This window comes from Aythya fuligula, chromosome 27, assembly GCF_009819795.1.
Source record: "Aythya fuligula isolate bAytFul2 chromosome 27, bAytFul2.pri, whole genome shotgun sequence".
Taxonomy (NCBI): Eukaryota; Metazoa; Chordata; class Aves; order Anseriformes; family Anatidae; genus Aythya; species Aythya fuligula.
Genome location: NC_045585.1, coordinates 3,489,897 through 3,516,138, shown reverse-complemented (window position 1 = coordinate 3,516,138; position 26,242 = coordinate 3,489,897). Strand labels below are relative to the sequence as shown.

Here is a 26,242-nt window from a genome sequence, read left to right as displayed (position 1 = left end):
TTGGATTATTCATATTTCCATTTTATTTCCACTTCCACTTTATTCTCCCATCCTTCCACCCCCTTCCCCTCCAACCCAGGAAGCAGCACCCAGTCCATTTTTATTTCCTTTTTATTTCCACACAGATTTCCATCCCCTTCCCCTCAAGAAAAAAAAAAAAAAAAGGAAAAAAAAAAAAAAGGAAGCAGCACCCTTTTCATTCTTTATTTCCATTTTATTTCCACTTTATTCTCCCATCCTTCCACCCCCTTCCCCTCTAAGTCAGGAAGCAGCACCTGGTCCATTTTTATTCCATTTTCACAGATTTCCATCCCCTTCCCCTCAAAAAAAAAAAAAAAAGGAAGCAGCACCCACTTTATTTCAATTTCCATTTTATTTCCATTTTATTTCAATTTCCACTTTATTTCCACTTTATCCTTCCACCCCCTTTCCCCTCCAACCCCCCCCCCCCCCGTCCATAATGGCGGGCCGCGTCTCCTTAGCAACGCCCCCTTCCCCTCCAAGATGGCGGCAGGAAGGGAGGGCGAGCCGCGCGCCCACGTGACCCCGCCCTCCGCGCAAGCGCAGTAGGGGCGGCGGCGGCGGCGGCGGCGGTGGCGGCCGGGGGGGGGGGAAGCGCCGCGGAGCCGCCGCCCGGGGCCGGAGCCGGGAGCGAGGCCGGGACCGGGACGCGATCGTTTGGCGGCGTCGGGAGGGGGGAGGCCGGCACCGGGACCCCCCCTCCCTGCCCCCCCGGGGTCCTCTTCATCCTCCGTGAGCCCCCCCCGCCCCCCCCCCGGCACCATGTCCGGGCGCGGCCACGCCAAGCTGCCGACCACCGAGCGCATCGTTAAGGGTGAGGAGGGGGGGGGGGAGTGCGTTTTGGGGCGATTTTTAGGGTTTTTGGTTGTTTTTTTTTTTTGGGGGGGGGCGGAGGGGAGAAGGAGGGGGTTTGGGGAAGCCTCGTTTTTTTTTTGTTTTTTTTTGGGGGGGGGTCTTGATGGTTTTTCTGGGGGGTTTTGTTTTGGGGGAAATCCGCGTGGTTTTGGGGGCGACGGGTTGATGGGAATCCTATATTTTTTTTTTTCGGGGGGGCCTCTCGATGGGGATCCTCGTGTTTTGGGGGGAATCCTCGTATTTTAGGGGCACCTTATCGTTTTTTGGGACCCTCTTGATGGTGCCCCTCTTTCTTGGGAGGAAATCCTCATTTTTTGGGGTCTACCCTCTTTTTTGGGGGGGAAAATCCTCATTTTTAGTGGGATCCCCTCTTTTTGGGGAGGAATCCTCTCTTTTTGGGGGTGACCCTCTTGATTTTGGGGGAAACCTTCTTGTTTTTTTGGGGGGGAGCCCCTCATGCTTTGGGGGAACCTGATCATTTTGGGGTGAATTGTATCGTTTTAGGGCAACCTGATTGCTTTGGGGGAACCTTATTTTTGGGGGGACGACCCCAGTTTTAGGGGAGCCACGGGGGGGGCTCTTGGTGTGTGGGGAGCCCCCCTCAAGGGGGTTTTGGGGAGATTTCCCCTTCTATGGCCAAACTGGGGGGGCTGCTCGTTTTGGGGGGGGGGGCACCTGGTTTTGGGGGGGCACCCCTGATTTTGGGGGATTTCACATTAGGGAGATTCCCCCCCCAAAAAAAACCACTATGGGGGTTGGGGGCAGCGTTTGTGGGACAGAATCCGTTGTGGAGGACCTGGGGGGGGGGGCTAGATTTGGGGGGGGAGGGCTCCATTTTTTGGGGTCTGAGCAGCGTCCCCCTAATTTTTTTTATAGGATTTGCTCCTTGTGGTGTGAGCTGGGGGGGGCAGGATCATATAGGGAGCCCCCAGCCCTATAACGAGAGCAGGGGGGGAGGTAATAGGGACAAGGGGGACAGCTGGAAGGGAATGACCCCATATTTTTGGGGTTTTTGGGTTTTTTTTTTTTGGGGGGTGTCGTGGCCGTGCTGGGAGGGGAACCCCCCCCCCCTTTTGGGGTCGTCCCCAGCCCGTGCTCCCTGCGAGGGATTTTTTTAGCCCGTCATGCGGCCGGTCACATGCGGCGCGTTAATGACCGGGGGCCCCAAACGAAGGGGAAAAGGGGACCGGAGGGTGGCTTTTTGGGGGCTTTTCAGGATCCCTTTGTGCTGCTTGGGGGTTTTTAGGTTTGATCCGTCAAAACCGAGCCCAGATCCCTAAAAAAAGCTGCAGGGTTTGGGGAATCGGGGTCTCCCACAGCAGGGTTTTGTCATTTAGGGCTCGCCGGCAGCCCTGCAAATCCCCTAAATCCCGGCCTCGTAACATCCCCGCAGCCTTTAGGATCCTCCCGGCTCCCCCACCCCGACCCTCCCCGGCATCAGGATGGCAGATTTGGCCCCAAATCCCTTTGAACGACGCTGGGGGTGCTCGGTTTGCCCCCCAATCCCTTTTGGGATTTGCTCGAGATCCCCTCGAAACCTCCCCGGGAAACCTCGGGGGCTGTGATTAGGGCCGGAGGGTGCTGACACGGTTATTAAAAACCGAAATTGGGAGAGAAAAGGCAATTTTCCCTCAACGGAGGGCGCCTGCAATTAGGTAGGACCGCCTTTACCCTATATATTTACATCTCCGGGGCCCTGCGGGAATGGGAACTCTAATTAAGGGGAAAAAATGATTTTTTTTTTTTTTTTCCTGTTTGCAGCGGTTTGATGTTTATCGATTTTTATCATTTTTCTGCGTAAAAGTGGATTTGGGTAACTCCTGATCCTGAAAATGCTCGTTTTTGGGGTGCGCTGAGGGGTTGTTCTCAATCCCCCGGTGCCTGGTTTTAACCAAAATCCTTCATTTTGGTTAAAAATGAAGGAGGTGGGGGGTGGTTTTTGTTACCCGTGTTGCCCAAAAAGCTCCAATTTTGGGGGGATTTGCGTATTTTTAGCATGATGCCCCAAAACTGGGGCTGGGTGTTATTTGGGTGTTATTTGGGTGTTATTTGGGTGTTATTTGGGTGTTATTTGGGTGTTATTTGGGTGTTATTTGGGTGTTATTTGGGTGTTATTTGGGTGTTATTTGGGCGTCGTCTTTCCGTGAGCCCCTTGGCTTTTTCAGGCTCATTTCTGCACATCCAACTTGGCTTTTTTTGCTTGTTTTTCCCCCAAAAATGATGCTTCCATGGAGCATCTTTAAGTGGGGAAGAAATAAAGACCCTGATGCTTTCCCAGTCCGTGCTATCCCATCCCCATTCCTGGGCTGCCTCCGGTTGAAACAACCCCTAAATACCGGGAAATTGGGGTTATTGAGAAAAATAAACATTTCTGAGCTGGAAATGGGGTGTTTTTGGGGGTCCTGCCCTGCGTCGGGGCTGCAGCGCGGGCGCTGGTTTGGCCACGTCGTGTCCTTTGGGTTTTATTTTTTATTTTTTTGGTGTTTCCCCTGAGAATAGCAGCAGGTGCTTTGGGTCGGAGCCGGGAAGGGTCGCTGGGTTTTGTGCAAATTGATTTTTTTTTCTCCCAGATATGAACCCGGGGAAGGTCAACCCCATTCCCTGCCTTCGAGGCCGTGCCTGCTGCTCGGAGACCCCCTTCTGCAGCAATTAGAGCAAACGAACCCCCATAATTGAGCATTGCCCCGTCCATAAGAGCTATTTAGGTAAATTTTGGGGTCTCTCTGGGGGCAGAGCCACCCTAAAAGCTCAAAATATTCCCCCCAGACCTATATTGCTCCGGGCTGCTTTTCCAGGTGTGGCTTTCCCAATGAGTCCCACAGTGGCCGTGCGGCGTTAGGATGGAATTAGGGCTCGTTAACGAGGGAACAAACGACCTGGAGGCATCAGCATTATCCTATAAGGCAGGGATCGGGGCCGGGCTGGTGGTGCCAGGCAGGACGGTGGCTCCAGAGGGGAGCTGCTCGTCTGGGCTGTGCTTGGACTCGAAGCTGGTGGAGCAAAACCTGGCAAAAATTCATCCTGGGACACAAATCCAAAGCGTTTTCCCCACCCTGACCTGATTCTGGTGGAAGCACGGGGATGAAATTCCTCTTAAATGGGGGATTCGGGCTCGGTTTCCTGCCAGCTGAGCTCTCTCCCAGCAGCCTGGCTCCGGGAGGAGCCTCCAGTTCCCTCGCCTTGCCCTAGAAAACGCTCCCTCCTACGAATTGCTGAAGAAAAGGGTTTTTTTTGGAGCAGCAGGAGGACGCTGAGGATCCCCATCCCCAGCTCCTGGACGAGGACCCCAAGCACGGAGGACGGGCGCCGCTGCGATAACACAACCGGCGATGCACCAAGCTCTGCAATAAGGCTTGAATTTATATTTTCAGCCCCATTTTAACATCCAGGATGACTTTACACCCGGCTCGAGGTCTTTTTGGAGCTTGGAGAAGCCCATCCACGGGGCTGCTCCCCTGGGCATCGCGTGCCCACCGGGCAGGTCCCATCACTGCCAACACCCAACGCTGCGCTCAACCCCTTCCAATTTTATTCCCCGTAGCTTTAGGACTACAATTTTGGGGTTTTTCCCCCTCGAAAAGAGCTGCTCCGTGCCCAAAGGGAGCCGGTAAATATTAGGGTGACCCCTCGGGGTGGCTGGAAGGGGGGGGAGCTGGTTTTACAGCTCCCAGCAGGTGGGGAATTCGCCTCGGCCACAAAGCCCCCGCTGTTCCCCCATTAATGAGCTATTAGTGGAGCCGCTGTCAGCTCGCTAACCTCCTGCAAACAGGTGGCGAGCTTCCCTGCCTGCTGACATCTAGGAATCCCCCTCTTGTCTCCTTGGGTGAGCTCCCTTTTTATTTATTTATTTTTATTTTTTTTTATAAGTCGCTGCAGCTGTTTGCTGGAGACCTCGGGCTTTTTTTCTCCTCCTCTTTCCATTAATTTTTAATTTTTTTTTTTTTTTTTACTCCACAACCCCTTCGGAGCCAGTGAGAGGAAAGTGCCAGCTCTGCGGTGCGACTGGAAGGTCTGTAGGGCTCGAGGGCCTCCAAAGGACCCTTTTTTTTCCTTTTTTTCCCTCTTTTCAGGCCACTTTTGGGCGCTCTTTTTGCCACGAGGCGGGTGCTGGCCGGAGCCCTTGGCTCGGGGGGCAGGTTGTCTCAATGACAACCCCAGGCAAATCCACGCCGAGGCACGGAGCTGGGGAACCTGGCACGGCTCAAACACCCTCCTTGATCCCAAAGAGGCCGCCGAAATAGGTCGAGCACGGGGGCTCCTGGAGGACAGGCACCCGGCTCCCCCGACGGGGAAATCCCCCGGGATGAGCAGGGCCGGCTTTAAGTCGCCTCTGCTCCACTTAAACACCCCTGGCTTTAATCCCCACCAGCTCCTCGGAGGTGTGTCGGAAACCTCCTTGAGTCCCCGCAGTTTACTTTGGCCAAAAACCACCTTTTTTTCCCCTTTCCCAGCCCGATAACGCTATTTAGATTCCTTGTTTTACCAGCGGAATAGCCGAAGGATAATTACGCCCTACCTGATTAATTAGGAGGTGCTGAGCACGGCTCCGAAGGGCAGCTGTAAGGCTTCCCAAGCCTTGTGGCCTCCACAAGGCACACGTGGAGTTGGTTTTGGGTAGATTTGATTATTTTCTAGCCTCCTGGCGCTGCGCTCAGCTTTGGACGGGGCTGGGTTGTGCCCCTGTTGGCACCCGGTAGCTCTCTGGGTTGTATTTCCTTGCCCAGGGCTGGCACTTGGAGGGTTTTTTATTTGGATTTTAATGCACCTGGCTTCTGCACAGCCCAAACGTGCCAGGTTTTGGTAACTGGGAGGATGCACGGCCTCAAAATTTGGGTGTCACTCCTGGAATTGCTGAAGGGCAGAGACAAATTCGCCGCGGCCGATCGCTGTCTCCATTTCTCTCGACTCTGATACCATGATGACTGCTCCTCCTCTCTCCCCCTTCGAAGAAATCATTTTATTTGGTAGGATTTGCCATACAATGCAGGTATTTTTAGGGCACGTCGCTGTCCTATAAAAAATAAATGGTTCAAGGTAGGGAGCTGAGCGCATTTTCTGAGCCAGGAGGCTGGCGTCAGCTCCAGCAGCGCGCTCTGGCTAATTTTGGGGAAAACTTTGGAGCTCCAAACCCCTGCAATTAATCCTACAGGCTCCTGTGATTAATCCTTTGTGTGCAAAGACTGATATTTCCTCGAATACGAGACCCTAATATTGAGGAGGGGGGGACCCAAAGCCCCGTGTGCCAGGCAGGGCTGCGCACCGTGGGTGCACGGCCACGGCTCCGTCTTTTGGTCTTTTGAGAAGCAAAACTCATTTCTTGCTCCGTTTTTGAGTGCTCAGAGCCTCGGAAAGCCGCGTCTCTTATTCAGAACGAAAAAGGAAGATCGCTGCCATTGGAAGAGCAGAAAGAACATGCAAAAATTTGGAGGAAAAACACAAAAATGGTGCGAATAATCGCTCCTGCCTCTCGCTGCCTTTACGCAAGGAAGGCGTTCGCTTGACTTGGTGACTTCTGAGCTACTAACGCTACTTCTGATGGCACAAACCGGTGTCGAGGGGACAAATTAAGTATTTTTTCAATTTTTCAGAGGCTGGAGGAGCGATTTATTGGCTCTGCTTGGTGGTGGCTGGGTTGCCACGCTGCTCCTGCAGCCGGCTCGGGACGGCCGTGCCAGCGCTGCTGCTGCTGCCTCCTGAGAAATGGCACAGATAATTCGTCAGGGCTCGGGCCAGGCTCTGAAAACTCGGCGTGGAGCACACATCTGTTTCTGCAGGCTCTCGTGTAAACGTGCCCGGAGGCGCCCTAGGGGAGGGAGAATTTCCTGCAGACCAGCTCGGGGATTCGTGCGGCGGAGACGGCGTGGCGTGCTCTCCCCAGGAACGTGTCTGGATCCCCAAAAATGGGGATTATTCCCTAGGAAATCAGTTTTTAATAGCTACTAGGACTCAGAAAAAGTTCAAAACTGGCTTATTTCAGCTTCTGAGCCTCAACCTGTCCTTGCTTTTGGGCACTTGAGGCCCTTTTAAAACCCGGTGGCTTCTGCAGGACCTGGTGCCGTGGCTGGGTTCTGATTTTTCCTCTCACTCAGCCCCCGTGCAGAGCTTTCACCTCCAATTTCTCCCCCTCTGGCAGCAGGATCCCACCCTCCGGGTGCCGCGGCTGCGAGACGGCTTCTGCTTGCGCTCAGCTTTTTCCTGAGCTGTGCTGCCTGCTGCAGAATGCCCCAAAACGGACTTTTTCCTCCCCAAAAATACATCTGTAACCATCTGTTCCACTGTAAGACTCGTTTGACAGAGAGCGAGCGGAGAAGGTTTGTGCGTGGAGTGCCCCTTGGATGCGCTCCCATCCCTTTTGGGAGCTTCTGGGCACTTTGTGTTGAAAATCTTTATTTTTGGGGGCATTTTCTGGACTCAAATCCCTGTGGATGCACCCAAAAAGCCCGGCTGGAAAGGGAGTGCTTTGACCACGCAGCGCTGGCTCCTTTTTCACCAAGGATCTCTCCTTGCTCAGCCTATAAATGACATCCTGAGGCTCTCCGTGGAGGTGCAGGGGTGGCAGGACCCCCGTCCTCCCCTCTCCATCCCCTCTCGGAGAGCTCCCAGCGCCTCCCCGCTCCTCCTCTCGCAGCCGTGCCCCGCAGCGAGCAGAGCTGTGACCCTCCTCTGCCTTTTCCTGAGCTCCTTCGAGCGCAGCCGACCTTTTAATCCGTTTTACTCCTCAAAAGTTCACTTCCATGGGTGCCCTCTGGCACGCGCCGTGCGTCCTGTCGGCAGGGCGAGAAGCGCGGCGCTTTTTTCCGTGTCGGATACCCTCATGAAACAACACCCCAGACCTCAAATTTCCACTTTTGGACCCATTTTAACCCAGCCTGGATGCTCTGCGTGCAAAAGGAAGGTGGCACGGAGGTCGCAGCCCACGAGGAGCTGGATGTTGGGAGCGTTTTCTGTGCGATTTACCCAAATTTTCGCACAGGGAAGGGTGCCCAAGGGCGCAAGGCTTCGGCACCGCTTCTTGCCCCCCCCCTGGCTGCACTGAGGATAAAATTGAGACCTTAAAGAAAAAAAAGAGCGGATATTTATGTCAGCTGCTTGCAGCCGCTCGCCTAAAGCCCTTACACAAGTTCTGCTGGCTAACAGGATTACTGGCTGGGACAACACTAATGACTTAAGTCTGTGTCCTCGTCCCCGGCTGCGGGGGGTTCGGGCGGCTTCTGGGGCAGGGAGGATTTCTCCTGCAGCCCCCACGAGGCTTTTGAAGCCAGATTGGAGAGCCAAAAAGCCCTTTTTTTTTTGGGATGGGTCAGCAGGAGGTGTAGAAAACGGGATTACTCCACACCTCCCATGTGTAAGGCGGTGTCCGTGCGGGGTGCGTGCGTCCCCGGCACGGTGCCGGTGTCTCTGGCTGCTCCAGAGCAGGGATTTCTCCCCAAATCCTTCTCCTGCCACTCCTGGCTCCACGCTGCTTCCTTCCCCTGCTCCTCGTGGGATCGGAGCCACGCGAAGCCAGCGAGGGAACTTACATAAAACCTCCGGGCTGCTCGCATCGGCGCGGCCCCGGGTTTTATCTTGCATAACTCCACTCGCACGGGCTACCAAGGAAAAAAAAAAAAAAAAAAAAAGGCAAGGCAGAGCAGTTTTCAGAGCAGTGCCAGCACTTTTCTCGTGGCTCTGCTCTGAATTGTGACGGGCAGCACTGCTCCTGTGGTCCCACACCTTTTTTTTTTTCAGGCTCAGTCCCAGCTCCTGGCCGTGGGGGTCTCTCTGTGCCCGGTGGCCGCGTTTTAGGGTCTGGAAACGGAGCCGCGCGGTTCCCATTTCTCTCTCTCTCCTCTTCCTTCTGAACCGTTTGACCTTCAGATGCTCCCTGGCTTCCTTGGGAGTCAGCTGCCAGGCGCTCGGACAACTGCCCGCTCCCCAGAAGGATTTACGAGCCCTTCCCCTGGCGCTGCAGCCCCAAAACCCTCCGAGTCCCCAAAACCCCCGGAGCCCCCTGGAAGCGCTTGCCCCCAGCTCCTCCACGTGCCCCCTTCCCTTTGCTGTGCAAATCCAGAGAGCGTGGCATGAAATTCCCTAAATTCCCTTAAATGCAGAGGGTTTTTTTTTTGGGGAAACCGAAGAGGTCACCCAATTTTTCCCCCCCCCCCTTAAGCTGCAGAGGTGCGTAATGGGGGCGCTCGGAGCTGCGTCCAGCCCCTGTCGGTGCAGGCGGGGGTCCTGCCAAAACCTCGTTAATTAGGGGCTGCTCGGCGTTAATTGGGGGCTGCTCAGCGTGGGGGCCCTTTCGTCGCCTCCGCTGCTGTCCTACATTCGCCGTGCTTCAGACCTGAGGTTGGGAGCAGAGGAGCTCTGGTGGCTCTGGGCTTTTTCTCTCCCTGCCCCGTTTGCATTTCAGAGAGACACAAATCCACAGGGCTAAAATCCGATCAGACAATGGGAGGTGCAGAGGATGTGACAGCTTAAAAATCTTTGCAAAATTGCTCCAAAACTGCTCCAAAATTCCTCCTCCATTCCCCTTCCCTCTCCGGGGGGATGCCCTGAGCTGATCTCCATCCCCATCCCCGCGCTGGGCTCTTTCTCCAGCTCCTCTCCTCTCCTTTCCCAGCACCCTGACCTTCCAGGAATCGATGCCACGCAGCATCCCGTAGCTATTACACAAATCTCATGTTTTCTCCTTTTTTTTTTCTGGCTGTTTAGGCAGTCCTGGGACGAGGTAGCTGAGGAAGGCAGATGGACCTGGTGCTTATTTCTGCTCCGCGCGCTTCCTTTCTGCTGGGGGTTATCTCCCCCTGCAAGCAGCACAAATTGGCCAACCTGAACACAATCAGGTTGTGCTTTTTGCCCTCTTTTCCCCCATTTTCGCGTGCAGTCCTGCTTTTGGGCAGCCTCCTGGCCACGACTCTCCTTGCTGAGCTCGGGGGCAGCCTCGGTGCCCGCGGTTTCTCCGGCTGCGGGTGGCATCTTGCCTTCACGGGGCATCTTTTTAAGCACTTTAAGTTTTTTTTTCACTCTCTCTGGCAGCTCAGCTTCCCACCCTTCAGGATCCCAGAGCAAAATTTCCCCCGGAGCAAGCTCGGAGCCTCCTGCCTCGAATCCCGCGGCTCCTTCCCCATAATTTGTGCCGTTTTCCTAACGCCTCCCCTTCCTTTTCCAGCCGTCCCCTTCCCTCCCACGCAGAGGCTCACCCTGAAGGAGGTGTTTGAGGACGGCAAACCTCGCCTCGACGTCCTGAAGAGCCACTTGGTGAAGGAAGGGCGCCTGGAGGAGGACGCGGCGCTGAAAATCATCAACGATGGGGCCGCCATCCTGCGGCACGAGAAGACCATGATCGAGGTGGAGGCTCCCATCACAGGTCAGAGAGCCTCCTGCCCCCTTTGTTTCACCCCGTAGCAGATTTTCAGCCTCTTTTTTTTTCCAACAGGGAGGTTTTGGAGTTGTTTTAGCTCTCGGAAAAGAGGGTTTGGCACAGGCTGGGTGTGAAGCGGGGGTGGCTGGGGGCAGAGCACAGCCGTGCTCCTCGGTGCTGTCGCGACCTTTCTTTTCTTAGCACGTAACTCTGCCTCTCTTCTGTGCTCTTTTTCCCCCCCCTGCAGTGTGCGGTGACATTCACGGGCAGTTCTTTGACCTGATGAAGCTGTTTGAAGTGGGAGGCTCACCCAACAACACCCGCTACCTCTTCCTGGGAGACTACGTGGACAGAGGCTACTTCAGTATAGAGGTGACAAACAAAAGCTGAACCTGGGGGGTGCTAATGCTAAGCCAGCGGACCTAAAAGCTTACAAACTCGCAGGATTCAGCTTAGCAGGGAAAAAAAAAAGCAGCACTTTGCAACCGAGCCATCGCTTCCTCGCTGTCCCCTGAAATTATCCACCGTGCGGTGCCAGAGATGGGGTCAGGAGGGAAGGGAAAATGAATTTTGGGGCCCAAAAGGTTGGAGCAGAGGCATTTAATGATGCGTTTAGCTGTGCTGTGCCTGTCTGAGTGCCTGCCTTGTCCCCTGGGAGGGACATGTGGTGGAACATCACGCACCCCATTAGGGTTTTGCAGCTCAGTGGGGTGCCAGGAGCTGGGGGGCACTGGGAGCTGCTGGTCTTAAAGGGTAAAGGGATCACCAAAAAGCCATGAGTGACACAGGCAACGAGGGAGAGTGGTTAGGAAATGCTGCAAAGCCCCAAACCTGCTGGAAAAGGAGCACTTGTCCCAGCTGGAGGTGACATCTGGGGACACGGCGGCACGAAAGCCATCAAGCTGGGTGATGGAGTTAAGGCAGGAGGAGCTGCGAAATCATTTCGGTTTCTGTTTGAGGAGGAAGGGTGCTACCACAGCGGGGCTAAACCAGGGGAAATTTTCTGTTCAGGACTCGTTAAATTTTGGGGAGGAGCTCTCAAGGCCAAGAACAGAGGCAGAGGCTTCTCTGAAGGCTCCTGCAGAGGGTTTGGGAGGCTCCTGCCACCAGCTTGTGCTTTGGCACCTCTCCGCCTCGTGCCCAGCCCTGTGCTTTGGTGTGTTCCTAAACACTGCCTGCGAGCCCAGGGCTGACAAGGAGCTGGTTTTGGGGCTGCTGGATTTGGGGTGGTGCTGGCAGGAGGAGCCCGGCAGCCCCTGGGGTGGAAGGGGACGAGCGGAGCCTTCGGCTGCACGGCTGCTGGGGGTGCAGTTTGGGTGCATTTACCTGGAAAAGAGGCTCATAGAAATGACACAACCACATGGCGAGTTGTTTCAAGGTGAGAAGTGGACTTTTTTTGGTGTTAAACCTTCAGGTGAGGTGGGTTGTACCTTCTGTCTAGGTGCAAATTTACAGATCCCAGGTGATGGATGCTGATCCCACTCAGAAGGGAGCACCGAGTTTGGGACCAGAGCCCTCATCTCTCCGTTCCCTGCTAGACTCCCAGGGACATGGATGAGTCTGGAGAGCAGATTTGGTGGGCAGAGGAGTTTCTTTTGTGGCTTTTCCCTCCCAAGAAGGACTCCAGCGAGCCCTCACCGGTCTGCACTGAGCCCTGCAGCAGAGCACCGTGGGCTGAGGACGGTTTTTGGGCTGAGAGCCTTTGGTTATCCCATGTCAGGAGGCTGTGAGCATACAAATCTCATTTTCTGCTGCTCTCAACCCTCCTCCTTCCCCTTTTTTCCCCTCATGCCTGCGGAGAGGAAAACCCCCGAGCGCTCTCCGAGCCCGCGATCGCATCGATGTCTCACGATTCGGGGTGGGCTTTGATGAGCACACGCGGGGGCTGATCCAAATGTCACCGATCAAGCAGCATCTGGAAGGTTTCACCCCCTTGTTCCTCTCGACGTGTGCCTTTTCTTCCCACCTTCTGCTGCCTGTGTGCTCCAAGAGGTTCCCACCTGGGCGTGCAGCAGCCGGCTCGGAGGATTTCTCCGAGCAAGGAGCCGGCAGCCCCAGATGTGAGACTTTTGCTTCATTTTTTTGGGGAGGATTTTTGCTCCCTAACAAAACTGGGGGGGCCGAGGAGGCGTTCAGGCAAACCGTGCCCCTTTTGAGCAGCCCAGCTCACCCTTGGGAGCCCTCCCCGTTGCTCCGTTGGGTTGTCAGGGTAAAAGGAGCAGTTTCTAGCTCAGATAAACCCTAAAAAAAAAAACAAAAATGAAAAAACCCCTGAAAGCCTCCGTTCATCAGCTCAGCTGGACGCCTTCAACAAATTATTTCTGGGTTTCTGGCTTGGGGAAGTTCTCATTTAGCAACATCAGTTCCCAGTGAGCGTAATGAGGCCGTGAAGAGTGTGGGGTTTTATTTTTTTGGGGTCCCTCTCCTGTTTAGTTGCTGTTTTTCAGAGGCAGGTAAGAGCCTGGCGAGGCAGCTGCCAGCTTCGTTTGGAGTTAATCCACGGGCTCAAACGAGGGGGCTGACAGGCAGCGAGGAAACGGGGCTAAATACCTCCGTTTTGGGATGCTGGTGAGCCAGCAGCTCGAGGAAGGGTTCCCTCCTTGGTCTCCGAGGGGGCACATTACACCAGGAATATGATCTGTGGAAAGAGCTTGTTAAGGACAGGGTGATCGCTGTCTAATTAGGAATTGCACACACCATAGTTTTCCAGGCTCAAACGTGATTTTTATCCAGAATAATTAAATATAAATTCAAAAGAGAGCTTAGAAATTAAAAGGGAGCTGCCTGTGCCGCTTCCCTTGGCTCTGCACCGCTGTGGTTTGGTCGCCACGTGCCCAGAAGGAGCCCTGGTGCCGAGTTTAACTTTAAAACACTTTGAATCCTGTCTTAAATAACTCTTAACTGTCTTAAATAAAGGGGCTGGCTGCTTTCCCCGATGCTTTGCCAGTCGTTGGTTTCATTTCTGGGGGCTTTCCCTTCCCATTTCTCCTGCTGGCTCAGGAACGTGACACTAAGGCTGCAAACGTGGGGGACTAAAGCTTTAAATCACAAAATAATTAGGAATATTTTTGTCGGGGGCACTTCTCCTGTTAGTGGATGTAACGAAACATTATTTTTGCTAGCCCTAAGTGCAGCTTGCATTACCTGCCACCGTCTCTGGCCCCATTTCTGCTCAGATGTAAAATTCAGGAGGTGTTATCAGGTTTTTTTCTGTGGGGTTGAGCTGTGTTGGGTGCAGCCGGGTGCTCTGCAGCTCCATGGGGTCCCCGCGTGTCGTTGGAAGGACTGATTTAGAGCTTACCATGGGTATTGTGGCATTAAAACACCGAGCCCCCAAGGTTATCGGTGGTGGAAACCAACCCAAAATGAAATCATTTCGCTCCTGGGGGCTGTTCCCATGCTCCTGGAGATCTGCACACCACATCAGTGACGTTTTCAGGATCCAGCACTCCCCTTTTCCACGGAGCCTCCGCCGTGCAATATTTCGGGCTCCTTTCGGTGCAGCATCTCTTGGCACGACCTCTTTACAGGTGTCAGGGCGAGGGGATGTGGGAAGCCCTCTTCAAAGCCAGCCAGGTTTCACCAACTTATTTTTTTGGCCAGGGTTTTCCTGTTTTGAACTCAAACTTCACGTGACAGTAGCGTAAGCAGCAAACCGGGTGCTGTGCAGGGAGGAGAAGCTGCCCCCACCCATCCCAGCACCGAATTGCGACCTCATTTGTCACTTCTCCAGCTCGGCCCTAATATAGAGAAATGCTCGGGGTGGCTTTTCCCCCCCCCCCAGCTGCCAAGGTTGGCCAAGATAAGATCTGCTGCCGATTATGGAGCTGGGTTTCTATCAGGGTTCCTCACGCAGCTTTTTGGGTGTCTTCCCAGAAACACTTCGGGAAGCCCGTGGTTGATGGGTGCCCTATAAAAGGTTGTCATTACACGCCGTCTCCTCCTTCCCTCTCTTGCAGTGCGTGCTGTATTTATGGAGCTTAAAGATAAATCATCCCAAAACGTTGTTCCTCCTTCGAGGGAACCACGAGTGCAGGCACCTCACAGAGTACTTCACCTTCAAACAGGAGTGTAAGTATCACCCGGGTAAGGATTTAAATCTGTTCACATCTTGCCCCCTTTTGGGGGCTTATTTTGGGGTGGGAGGCGACCACGAGTGATACCAGGTAGGTCTGGAGCTGTAAAAAAACCACATCTTTGTATCCTGTGTAGGCTGCATTTCTCCTGTTTCAGCTCTTGATAAAAACCAAACCCATTTTGAAGTCCCATGAAGTTCTGGGTGCCTTCTGGCTGCAAAGCTCCCTGGCTGGAGGGACCACGAGCACATCTCCCCTGCCTCCATGAGGCTGCACGCATCCCCCTCCCTGACTTTTTCAGCCCCAGCACCATATAATTACTGCCAAATGACTTTCAGCTCCAGCTTGTGCAGCTGGGATCGGTGATTACAACGGGAAGCAAATAAAGGATTTGCTCCTCGGTGTTTGCACTGGGGAGAATCATCACCTTTCAGACGATTTTACTGGAGTTAAGGAGAGTTTGGGGGCTGCGTTTACATATTTTGAAACTACAACTGATGAGAGGCTGGGGGATGACCCCTCTCCCCCGAGGCTGATGGTCATTATACTAACGAAGCAATAATCATCAAGGTCTGACCCAGCCTTGAGGAGTAGCTACGGGCACGGCACAAGCCCAAGCTTCAGCCCTGCAGCTCGGGATGCTGCTGGACAGGGTGAGGCTGATGTAGGCACTGAGATAACGAGGTCTGGTTGCCCAAAAATGAGCTGGAAAGCATCTGCCAGCTCTGCTGGATGCCGTAGCCATCAGGAGGTGGGAGATGAGCTCAGATAAAAATGTGTTTGATATCATTAATGGGGTTTTCTCCAAGATCTGCCTGTGTTAACACACTGCTGCCTTGCACGAGGACACACCTGATGAGCAGTGATCCTGTCCTGTGCTCTAAGGGAGGCATGGAGAGATGTTTGGAGGCTTGCTGTGAAAGCTGAGCTGCTTTTGGATTTTGGAGAGGCCACGTTGGCTCCTCGCTGTACAGGAACACAGGATTCGGGAGGTGCAGTGTGTGTAGGAAACCCTGGGATGACTTTGGCATCCCAAATTTCCTATCACAGCAGCACCCAGCGAGCTCCTTTTCTGGCTTAATCTTAGTGCAAGCCTTCTAGAAAATATCTCGAAAGGAAATCAATATTCCTGACCACGTCCAGACTTGGAGCCTTTTTATTTTCGTGCCCAATAAGCGTTTTTCCAAAGCATTTTCACCAATGCACGGGTGCAAAGTTTGCCTCGCTGGGGCACAGCCTCAAAATTCCCCCATCACCTCGGGTATTAAGCTCCCCAAACTTATTTATCAGCGCTTCAGCTGATCAAAGCTCTCCTTAATGCTTCTCACATCGTGTGGGTTGGGATACATGAATGACTCCCTGAAAAAGAAGAAGAAAAAAATTAAAGAAAGCTCTGCTTTCAACCTGAGCAGCCTTTGTTGTGCAAATTAATTCACTTTTCCCCTCTCTTCCTCCCCGTGCCCCCACCCCAACAGGTCGAATCAAGTATTCGGAGCGAGTGTACGATGCGTGCATGGATACCTTTGACTGTCTTCCTCTTGCTGCCCTCTTAAACCAGCAATTCCTGTGCGTTCATGGGGGACTGTCTCCAGAAATCACGTGTCTAGATGACATTAGGAAAGTAAGTAACCTCCACGACCTTTTAATGTTTTTGGGGTGTGTTGGGCATCCCAGCTGGGGTTCAGCTCCTTCTCGCAGCCCGTTTGCTGCTCCTGGTTGGCACACGTGGTAAAACTCTGGCTTTTTGGGGTGGTTAGGAGGGGAGCACAGCTTGGGATTAATGGTTTGGTTCATGGCAAGCTGGATTCACACCCGGGCTTCCAGGTTGAGGCTCCTGTGCTCTGCGTATCCACGCCGTGTGCCGCTTCTGGTGTGCACTGAGAGGAGGCTTAAACCTCGGGAAAAATAACCACAGGGCTAAGCTGGAGGCTGTCTCCAAACCTCAGCGTGTGCTGTCCTGACGTGGTGCACGTTTTTCAGTTAGACAGGTTCAAGGAGCCTCCAGCCTTCGGCCCGATGTGCGACCTGCTCTGGTCCGATCCGTCGGAGGATTACGGCAACGAGAAGACAGTGGAGCATTTCGCCCACAACACCGTCCGAGGCTGCTCCTATTTCTACAGGTAAGCAGTGTTTTAGGGGGCTGATAGACCTGAGGGTTTCATCTCCTTGTGCTGAGGTGTAAAGGGAGATGAATTGCCATTCAGATCTCTCTGTGGGACTCCACAGCGCGCCTGGCTCTGCAGCAGTCTTCTGTTGGCTCTAATGGACAAAATCTTGTTCCCTCCTGCAATATTCAGCTCTCTTTGGATCTGCTGCTCTGTGAAATTGTGATATCGGACAGCAGAGATGCTTCTGCTTGTTGGCAGCCTGCCCTTTGAGTGGTTTTCAGGCACTGGACAGTACCGGGAGCTCTAGGAAATAATCCTTTCCTGGCTAAAAGAGGAGCGTTTGTGCTGACAGACCACTTGTAGCCTGGCTGATAGGGAGGATTTGGCACCAGGGGGCTGTTCAACAGAGTGCTTCGCAATTAATTTTTGGGTGATGCAATAGATGCTGGCCTCGTTTGGGGATGCTGGGCACAAACTGAGCAGATGCTGAAAGTGGAAACCGAGACCTCGGGCGCTACCTCTTCTCTCTTGCTCCGTGCTAACGCGTGTTTTTGTTTTGCAGTTACCCTGCAGTTTGTGATTTTTTGCAGAACAATAGTTTGTTATCTGTAATCCGAGCTCACGAAGCCCAGGACGCTGGGTAAGTGCCCGAGCAGCCTCCCCGTTGCCTCCCCACCAGCCGCGCGGAGCAGGAGCGGCGCGTTTAACGCTTGACCTGCTTTCCAGGTACCGAATGTACAGGAAGAGCCAGACAACAGGCTTTCCGTCGTTAATCACAATCTTCTCTGCACCAAATTACCTAGATGTCTATAACAACAAGGGTAAGGCTGGCAGGGCCAGGGCTGGGCTGCTCTTGGGCTGTCGGTGCTGGCGTCACGCTCCCAGGAAATCCCTCTCCATCTTCTGCCCTCTCCTCTGCTTGCGTTTGCGTGCCTGAAACAAAAAAAAAAAAAGAGCTTTCTGTGCTAACCCGATGGCAGCTGGGGAGCTGGAAGTGGCTGGCTTCTCTGACTCAAAGATCTCAGCCGTTACTGTGGCAATTAACTGTCAAGTGAGAGCCTGGAATAATGCTCTCGTTCCCAGCCACATGACAGCCGAGCGCTCCTGATGAACGCTGCCATAAAAGAGAAGCTGCTTGTACAGGCAAGCTGTAACTTCCCCGTTCCCCTGGTACCGTGTACGTACTATGGGGAACTTCCCTAAAATGTATTTTTTTTACCCCTCCCTTTGGATCTTGGCTCTGTGCACAGCACTTCTGCGTCGATTTTAACAGCGTGGTTAAATTCACCTTCGTTATTATTACGAGTTTTTGATAGATCATCTGAAAAACACTGCTTAAGCTCTGGTTTTGGGTAGCTGGTGGTTTGATTCTGCATGAGTTCAGCCTCTTGTTGCTGTTGGTAATGAAGTTTTAATTAGCAGAGGTGCAACTCCCTGAGGCTGACAGCTCCTTTGGGCTCGTCTTGTGTCTCCTTGCTCTCTTCCCAGCTGCTGTACTGAAATACGAAAACAACGTCATGAACATCAGGCAGTTCAACTGCTCCCCTCATCCCTACTGGCTTCCAAACTTCATGGATGTCTTCACATGGTCTCTGCCTTTCGTGGGAGAGAAGGGTAAGAGCTGTTTGGATTGATTTTTTGGGGTTGGTCACAGGTTTGAACCCCCGAGTGTGCAGAACCCGTGCCACGAGCTAAGTGTGTTGGGACAGTGCCACAACTTGTAGCAGATACCACAGGGAGAAGTGCTCAGGTTCAAGGAGAGCCACGTGTTACTGGCTGAAGCTTTAAAATAATCATCGATACCTGCTTTAGAAAGCTTTTTCCAACAAAACAACCCCTTTTTCCTAATTCTGCCTGGCCGGTGGAGCCAGTCTCGGTGGGTATAGCCCTGCCTGGGGATTTGGAGACGTTTTCCCTCGCTCCTCGTGTGCAGCAGAGGAATGAAAATCTCCTGCTGGCTGGTGGCCAGAAAGGAAGCATTCACTTGGATGTAAAGGCTTAGTTCATTTTGAAGGAGGTGAGGCTGCTTAAAATACATCCGAGGCTTCGCCTCGCTTTCTGGGCGAAGGAATCTTTTACACCTCCTGGCGGCTTTTAAATTCCCCAGCGGAGCCGTGGGTTTCGAGGACGACTTTAAAGGCCCCAGCCAAAGGATTTTTGACTTTGAGGGAGCCCAGGGTTGAATTCCCCGCAGACCTGAGGCTCTCGGAGCCAGGTGGCTCGGAGCTGTGCAGGTTTGGGGTGGGGAGGCAGCGATGCTGGCACCCCGCTCCCCACGGCTGCTTCATCTGTGCTGTGCTTGGACCACAGCCACCTCCTTGGCAGAAGGTGCAGAGGATGTCGTCTGCTCTGGGTACTGCTGCGAGGCACCAGCAGCGAGCAGCTAAAAAAGTGGCTTTGGGCTCCCACTTCCAGAGGGAAAAACGACCTTGAAATCGCTCCTGTGTCCAGCTCGTCCTCCCGATCCCTCCTCCTGCCAAACGCGCGCGCACCAGGCCTCTCTAACCTTCCTGTCTCTGCTTCTTGCAGTCACAGAAATGCTCGTTAACATCCTCAACATATGCTCCGATGATGAGTTGATTTCAGACGGCGATGAGACATTGGAAGGTAAAAAAAAAAACTGCTGGGACTGAGCTGGTAACGGGGAGGGGAGGGGGTGACGGTGGGGACAGGTCTGGGACGCTAGCTGCAGAGTGCTCAGCACCTGATTTATGGCTGCCTGCCCTGCCAGGGGCTCCAGATCCTTTTTGGCCAGCCCTTGTGCAGCCAGGGGTGGGAAATTTTTTTCTTTTTTTCCCTTTGCTGCTCAATGACAGCAGAATTGAGTTATATTCCCTGTGACAGACGCTTCTTGCCAGCTCCTCTGGAGAACGGTTTCCTGCTCCTTGCAGAGACTGCTTCCCGAGCTGGTATTTTATTTTTTTTTCCCCCCCGAATCTAAATTTGCTACAGCAGAACATCCACCCAGTCTGCTCATCTGTTGCACCAAACTCCTCTCAAGTGGCTCCTTGTGGCAGCCCAGAAATGTAGCTCACAGCTTTCGGCCCTGCTTTTAAGCTGTGCGTCAAAAGGGAAAAAAGGCAGAGCCTCGGTGGCAGCTTGTGTCGGGGGGGTGGCAGGGACATCGTGGGGGTCTCGGGGGGGTGCTGCTGGCACAGACCTGCACAGGGTGGAGTAAAATCAGTAAAATCAGTCCCGCAGGGAAGCAGAACACCACGGGGCTCTAAAAAAAGGCGCCGCTTCGGCCGACAGGTTGACTTTAACCCGCTTCTCCCATTTGCATTTCGTTTTGGTTTTGGTTTTGTTTTTTTGGTTTTGTTTTTCTTTCTCCCTCCCATGAAAAATTAAATTTGTTTCTTCTATCTCTGTCTTCATCTACTTGTTTCTTGGTGTCTCCTCTCCCTGAAGATCACTACATTTCAAGCTATCAGAAAGGTACCCAGCTAGAATTTGCTACCGGCTTAATTTTTCACTGCCTGTGCCACCAGATTCCTTGGAGTGGATTTGAATAGCTGACTAGTTGGGCAGTCTCTTCATCCCCTTTTCAGTTTTAACATAAGCGCCGTGTGTTTTTTAACCCTTCTGCGTTCCTCCAGGAGCTCGAGGAACGGGGTTCACGTTTCTATCTGACTTCTGAATGCAGCCACCTAGTGCATGGCTGGGCCATCGGTGCATGCTAGACCTCCGGTTTGGCTTGTCCTGTCCTGATGTGTACTTGGGCCATGTGAAGAATCTCAGCCGAGAGGAGATGTGTCTTGTTACCTCGTTTACCTTGGTTTCTGTTTGTTTCCAGTTACCCTCCGTGCTTTTTCTCCCACGTTTGGTCTGTGTAGGGGCGAGGGGAGCTCACCTCTCTCACTCTGTGTGCGCGCGGGGCTCCGGCCAGCCCTTCGCTGCGTGCCTGGGATGCCCGAGCTGGTGCTTGCCTTGACACCTCTCCCCGCGGCGAGCACAGCCCCGGCGTCCTGCAGTGTCCATCAGCACTCAGCCCCATCCACGTTCTGCCTTGCACACCCCATGGCTGAGCCATTTGTGTCCCATCCCGTGTAGTGTGAGCCGACCCGGTGAGCTTCCGACGGCGCCTGTCCGAGCCCCTTCCCTTTGGTGGTTCTTTACTCTCAGACCTCTCGAGTCCGTGTGTCATCCTGTCGGTGTTGCCCTCCTCACTGCCATCCTGGGCGCTGTTCTCTCGAGAGCCTAGCTGTGAAATCTGCAAACCGTGATTTTATTTGATTTTATTTTATTTATTTTTTATTTTTTTTTTTTTCTTTCCCCGGAGTTCAGGCAGGGGCTTGGCGCTGCCGTTGCGCCTCCGAGGGGGAAACCTTAACCATGCCGGTGGTGTTTTGTTTTTGTTTGTTTGTTTTTCTCCCCAAGGTGGGACAACAGTCCGTAAAGAGATCATCAGGAATAAGATTAGAGCCATTGGGAAGATGGCACGGGTCTTCTCGGTGCTTCGGTAAGGGCGCAGCACGGTGCGTGGCGGCGACTCCTGTCTCGCTCCGGGTCTGGCGGTGCACGCGCGGTCCAGGCTGCTGCTTTAGGGCAGGTGGCAGAGGCTGTGGGTGCTCTCAGGCTTCTAAAAAAAAAAAAAACCTTGGCTGAGCTGTGCATGGCCCTCGTGGTGCTGGGATGTGTTTGCTGTGGCGGCGGAGGCAGAGGTGCTGCGCTCAGGAGGCAGGGTCGTGCTCGTTGCCAAATATCAGCTCCCCGCTCGTTGCATGGACCCGTCCCAACCCCGTGTTCATCTCTCAGTAACCCCTTCTGTATTTTTTTTTCTTCGCAGAGAGGAAAGCGAGAGCGTGCTGACCCTCAAAGGCCTGACTCCCACAGGTACCCTGCCCCTGGGAGTGCTCTCAGGGGGGAGGCAGACCCTGCAGACGGGTGAGTACGAGCCCGGCACGCTCCGTGCCGCGCCACCCCCGGCCCCTAGCTCTGCATCTGGCCCCCAGCTGTCCTGGAAACTGCTCCATCGCTTTCCTTAGGCATGCCTCGGGGGCCCGGGGGACCTGAGGGATGCTTCAGGCCCCCAGGGAGGAAGGATTCCCAGGCAGCAAGCAGCAGCAGAGGTGGGGGTGTGCAGAGCCTTCCGTGCACCCCGGAGGAAGGGAATACGAGGAAGAACAGCCAGCAAACAGCACCCAGCCCAGAGCACGCCTGTTCCTTTATTTTTTTAAAGATATTTCTGCAACAATCAGGCATTTCCCTTCTAACCCTGCCTCCTCAGCATCCTCTGCTTCAGCTCTCCCTGGCTGCTTCCATCTGAGGGCAGCGACAAACCCCACGCCTGCTCGTTTGTCCTTGGCTACCCAACCCCTCCTGGGCGGGACCCGAGGAAATCGTGCAGCCGGGCAGAGGAAGCTGAGGTTTAGCCCAAGCATCCAGACCCTCCGGGCCTCTGATGTTTCCTATTAAGACTCCTTTAGGCCCCGTGGTTTGGGCTGCTTTGGGATTTTTTTCTCTGCGCTCTGGCTTTCGTTGCTCCCACCCTCGCCAGCGCTCTGTGCCCAGAGTCAGGGAGGGAGTTCTCGCACCAACACGTGTCCCCGGGGGGGGGAATCCTGTAATTTTGAGGGTTTTAATCCTTTCCTGCCGCCAGCCTTTTGAGTGCTGGCATGGAAGCAGCCCGCTTTCCCCCTTCTGACCAGCACCAGGTGGTTTCCTAAGGGCTCGGAGGAGCTTTTGCTCCGGGATGGCCTCCGTGAAATAGTTTGCAAGGGAGGAACGTGGCAGCTCCATCCCTCTGCTTTAGCTGCAGCAGGGTCTCCTCCTCCCTCCCTCCTGCAGCACGGCGTGGCAGAACTGTGCCGCTTCCTTCCTCCTCCTCCTCCTCCTCCTCCTTTTTTAGCCTCTCGAGGACCGCGTGGCCTTCGCGTTGCGGCCAGTGCCAAACCGGCAACGTTTTGGGGCTGAAAGCGGGGGATCTGGTCAAGGAAAAGAAATGCCTGCTCCCAGATGTCGAGGCAGGGACTCGATCCAAACTTCTCAGCCTGCAGCAGCCCCGGCGAGGGCGGATAGAGGGGGGGATATTGCTCAGCTCCGTGGTGCTGTGGTTGCCTGGGGACACTTTGGGGCTCGGAGCAGGATTTGAAGCATCAGCCAGGTTTTGGTGGTGGAATTTAGGCCAGCTCCCTGCTTCTGCCTTCCTTCCCCTGGGGTTTATCCCCGTGCTGGCACCCAGGGAGCCCCCTCTCTGCCCCCAGCTCCTGTCCCCTTCCTTCTCCACCGCTCGGTTTCGGCTGCCTCCACCGGGGTTGGGTGGCTGCGGGCTCTGCACCCGCGGCGCTGATGTCGGATCACTCACTCTCACTCTTTTTTCTTTTTTTTTTCTGTCTCCATTTTTGCATGCCACTCTTCTTCTGTATTACAGCCACAGTAGAAGCGGTAGAGGCACGGGAAGGTATGGCTAGAACCCGGCGAGAGACTCAAATCATCTCCGTGTGTGTGTGTGCGCTGATTTTAACCAGCTTTGTCGGCCTCGTGGACGCTCTTTTTTCACTCTTGCATCACCAGAAGGGAGGGAGGAGACCCTGCTGGGAGGCAAAAAGCACACAGAGGGCTGGGGCAGGGCGATTTTAGCCTTTGTTCATACAGTCCCCGAGCCCACCCTGTCCCCTGGAGTCTTTGAGACCCCGGTGCCGGGGTCCTGCAACCTCGTGGCTGAGCTCACCCCCTGGAAAACTCAATCCTACAACAGCTTGACCCAAATCCTTAGGGTTCAGCAGGTCGCTGATGTCATTTTTGCCTTCCCCCAGGTGGGCCAAGACGCTCCCGGGGTGGAGGAGCAATTTTTCCCTGCTGTTCTTGCAGAAAGAAAGGCTCGGTCAGCTTTCTGCCCGGGGAGCTTCTCCCCTCCGTAGCTCCGATGAATGGGGCCACACATCTGCGGCCGGCTTGCCAGAGGAAGTTTATTTGCAAACCAGCCAAATCCTTGCGGAACAATTTGGCTCCAAACCCCCTTTTTTTTTTTTTTTTTTTCAACTTTATAAGTTGAACATTTGGCCTGTGTCATCACCGTGAGGGTCCCGGGCTCTGCTTGGTGGCGGTGACCCAGGTGTGCGCCCGTCCCCGGGGATGATTTTCATCCCCCGGGTGTCTCCTGGTCATGCAAGAAGCACTGCGCTCGTCATCCGAGGCCTTTTTCTGTGGTTTGTGCTGGAGTTTGAAGCCTTGCGGTGGTGTCCTCGTTGGTGTGGTGTGTGGTGTTGTTTTTATTTTAGTTATTTTTTAGCAGCGTGGGGTTTTTTTTTTTTTTTTTTTCAGCTTTTGAAAGTCCCCTGACGTTTCGCCGTCCGGGGCCGTTGAGCACTTGTCTGGTCTCCGAGCTCCTTCTCCTAAATCAGATGCCACCGGGGAGCAGAGCCAGGCCCTGCCGCCCCAACTGGCGCTGCTGGCGGCCCAGTTTGCCTCCCAAACTGGGAGAAACTGGGCGATACCCAACACAGAGCCCCAGACACGTGCTTTCGGCCGCCCCGGCGGCGCTCTGTGCGCCTTGCCGCGCGCCGCGGGGCTCCCGGAGGGGGGACCCCATTCCTCATCCCTTTTAACCCTTTTTCTCTCCCCTTTTTTCCCCCGCAGCCATCCGTGGGTTTTCGCCCCAGCACAAGATCCGCAGCTTCGAGGAAGCCCGAGGGCTCGACCGCATCAACGAGCGCATGCCGCCGCGCAAAGATTCGATGCACTCGGACGGGCCGGTGAACTTGGTAACCTCAACAAACTCTGCGGACAAGAACGGCACGGGGAAGAAAGCCCAGTAACGGGGCCGAGCGCCCGGTCTGCACCACTAAAGGATCCAAAACTTAATGAATTTTATTTATTTATTATTGGGGGGTTGGGGGCGGGGGCGGGGGAGAAAACCAACTTCACCTGGAGGCACGTTCATAATCCAGTTTGCATCCGTTCTGTAAGAGAGGTGACCATTTTGTAATTTTTTTATTTATGTTCGGTATATATATATAAAAAAAACTCCATCTTTTTTTTTTTTTTTAATTTAGAAACCAATCTAACTGCTAGAGCATTGTCCCGAGTGTGTTGTGCTGCGCAGCTCACCTCCGGGGGAGGCAAACCTCGGCAGAGAGGGGGGGGTCACCCCGAAACAAACCCAGTCCCAGGCAACTTGGGTCGTCCACTCCGGTACAAATCTCGGTCAGGCTGTGCTTTCCCAAGCAGCTCCTTTTAAAATAGGGTTGGTTTGGTTGGTTCTTTTTCTTTTTTTTCTTCTTTTTTTTTTTGTTCACGGCTGTCTTCTTCCCAGAGTTTGCTGTTTTCTTCGGCTTCTTCCCCACGCTGCGAGCGGCTCGGGTCCGGCCCCGTGCTTCAGAGGTGATTTCCCAGAGCGTGTTCCCAAAGCCTCGGGTGTCTCGTGGCACCTTTTCCTTCGGTAATTCCGTTTTTAGGCCAGCAGATCCCAAAACAAAAAGCAGCCTCTGGTTAGGATCAGGGGGGGGGGCAGGCGCATCCTTCCAGCCCTGGCTCTCCGACCCCACGTGGCTGCGGTCCCTTTGGGACTCCTCTGATTCACAGCAGAGGAATTATCTCCGGGAAACATGCGTGGCCCAAATTTTTAAGGGAAAAGAGGGTGATTTTTGACTCGTGGATAGAAAAACCCCTCTGCTGCCACCAGCACGTACCGTGGGGCCGGCGGCACGCTCCCCCACCCCAGAGCCAGAATCCCTCCCGGCCACCCTAGGTGAATTTTTTGGGGGTCTTTCACACGATGGGGGCTCGGGGAAGGGCTGAGCCGTGGTGCTGCTGGTTTCTGTGGAGGGATTTTGACTTGGAGAGGCTTTGCAGGAAGCTTTGAAATCCCTCCCTCGGCTGCGGCGCAGGGAGGGTTTGGCAGCAGGTAGAGGAACCCAGGGGATCCAGAGAGGTTTTTTGGGGGGCTGTTTGTGCTGGAGAGCCCCCCCCAAGGTGAAAAGAGGGCTGTGAGGGAACCAGAAGGGTTTGCAAACCCTCTCGGAGGGTTTTGAGGCTTGGCTGTGTGCGCAGAGCCTCGTTCTTTCGCTTAAACTTTGACCCGCAGCAAGTGTTGGGAAAGGCTTTAGCCAGGCGCCGGCGGGTCCCTCCCTTCCCCGCGTGCCACTCGAGCTGCAGCAGCTTTTGGGGCCGGCTTTCACTTCTCCTCCTCCAACTTTCTGCCTCTTGTGGCTTTCCCCGAGCAGGGCGAGAGGGTTTTGCCTCTCTGGGGAGCACGGCCAGAGGGTTTTGCCTCTCCGGGGGCTCTTTGCCGGGCACCTTTTGGCCCCCCAGGAGCCAAAAACCACGGAGGAGAGCAGCAACTTTGCAGGGAGCTTTCATCCCGCCCCGTGCACCACGTTTAACTTCACGCCAGCTCTTTAGGAAGCAGCACCCGTGAGCAGACCCCCGGGTTTTTTCACGAGAGACTTCGAGTCTCCGTGCCTCCACTTCTTCTCTTTTTTTTTTTTTTTCTTTTCTACACGCCCACTGCTTTGCAAAAAGTGCGAGATGTTTTGAGCAAGCTTCTCTAAACCCCATACGAGGCGTGGGGCCAATTGCCTTTGTCTGTGAGTATCTCTCGATTATTTTTTTTCTTTCTTTTTCCTTTTTTTTTTAATTTTGATGGCATCCTTTCCGAATCGCAGTGAGCCCATGTGTGGTATCTTCCTCCGAGAGCGCAAAAAAAACCGTGGCAAAGGTGCTGCCCGTGCATGTTTTTAGGGCATGTTGTTCTCACCCAGGCTGGGATCTCGCCCCAGCAGCAGTTTTGGGGTTTTTGGGGACGGGGACACGGCCCCTTAGGGGAGGGGATCCCCTCGTGCTCCTCCTGGGGCCTGCAGCAGTTTGGGGGTGGCAGGATCGGGTGGCACGCATGGATG

At 54.2% G+C, this 26,242-nt stretch overlaps 1 protein-coding gene across 2 annotated transcripts; it reads left to right on the top strand.

Moving 5' to 3' along the window:
* Window positions 1-645: 645 nt before the first annotated feature.
* Window positions 646-24,246, top strand: PPP3CC (protein phosphatase 3 catalytic subunit gamma). 2 transcript variants are annotated; one of them, XM_032204152.1, is made up of 15 exons: window positions 646-835; window positions 10,028-10,225; window positions 10,467-10,591; window positions 14,179-14,290; window positions 15,771-15,916; window positions 16,276-16,415; window positions 16,966-17,043; window positions 17,130-17,224; window positions 17,892-18,017; window positions 18,933-19,010; window positions 19,812-19,838; window positions 20,781-20,862; window positions 21,190-21,287; window positions 22,774-22,803; window positions 23,982-24,246. In XM_032204152.1, the coding sequence occupies exons 1-15, from the start codon at window positions 784-786 to the stop codon at window positions 24,158-24,160; spliced, it is 1,566 nt and encodes a 521-aa protein (XP_032060043.1). In that variant the 5' UTR covers window positions 646-783; the 3' UTR covers window positions 24,161-24,246. The 2 variants fall into 2 exon arrangements, with proteins under 2 accessions (XP_032060043.1, XP_032060044.1); XM_032204153.1 differs by lacking the exon at window positions 19,812-19,838.
* The last annotated feature ends 1,996 nt before the right edge of the window (window positions 24,247-26,242 follow it).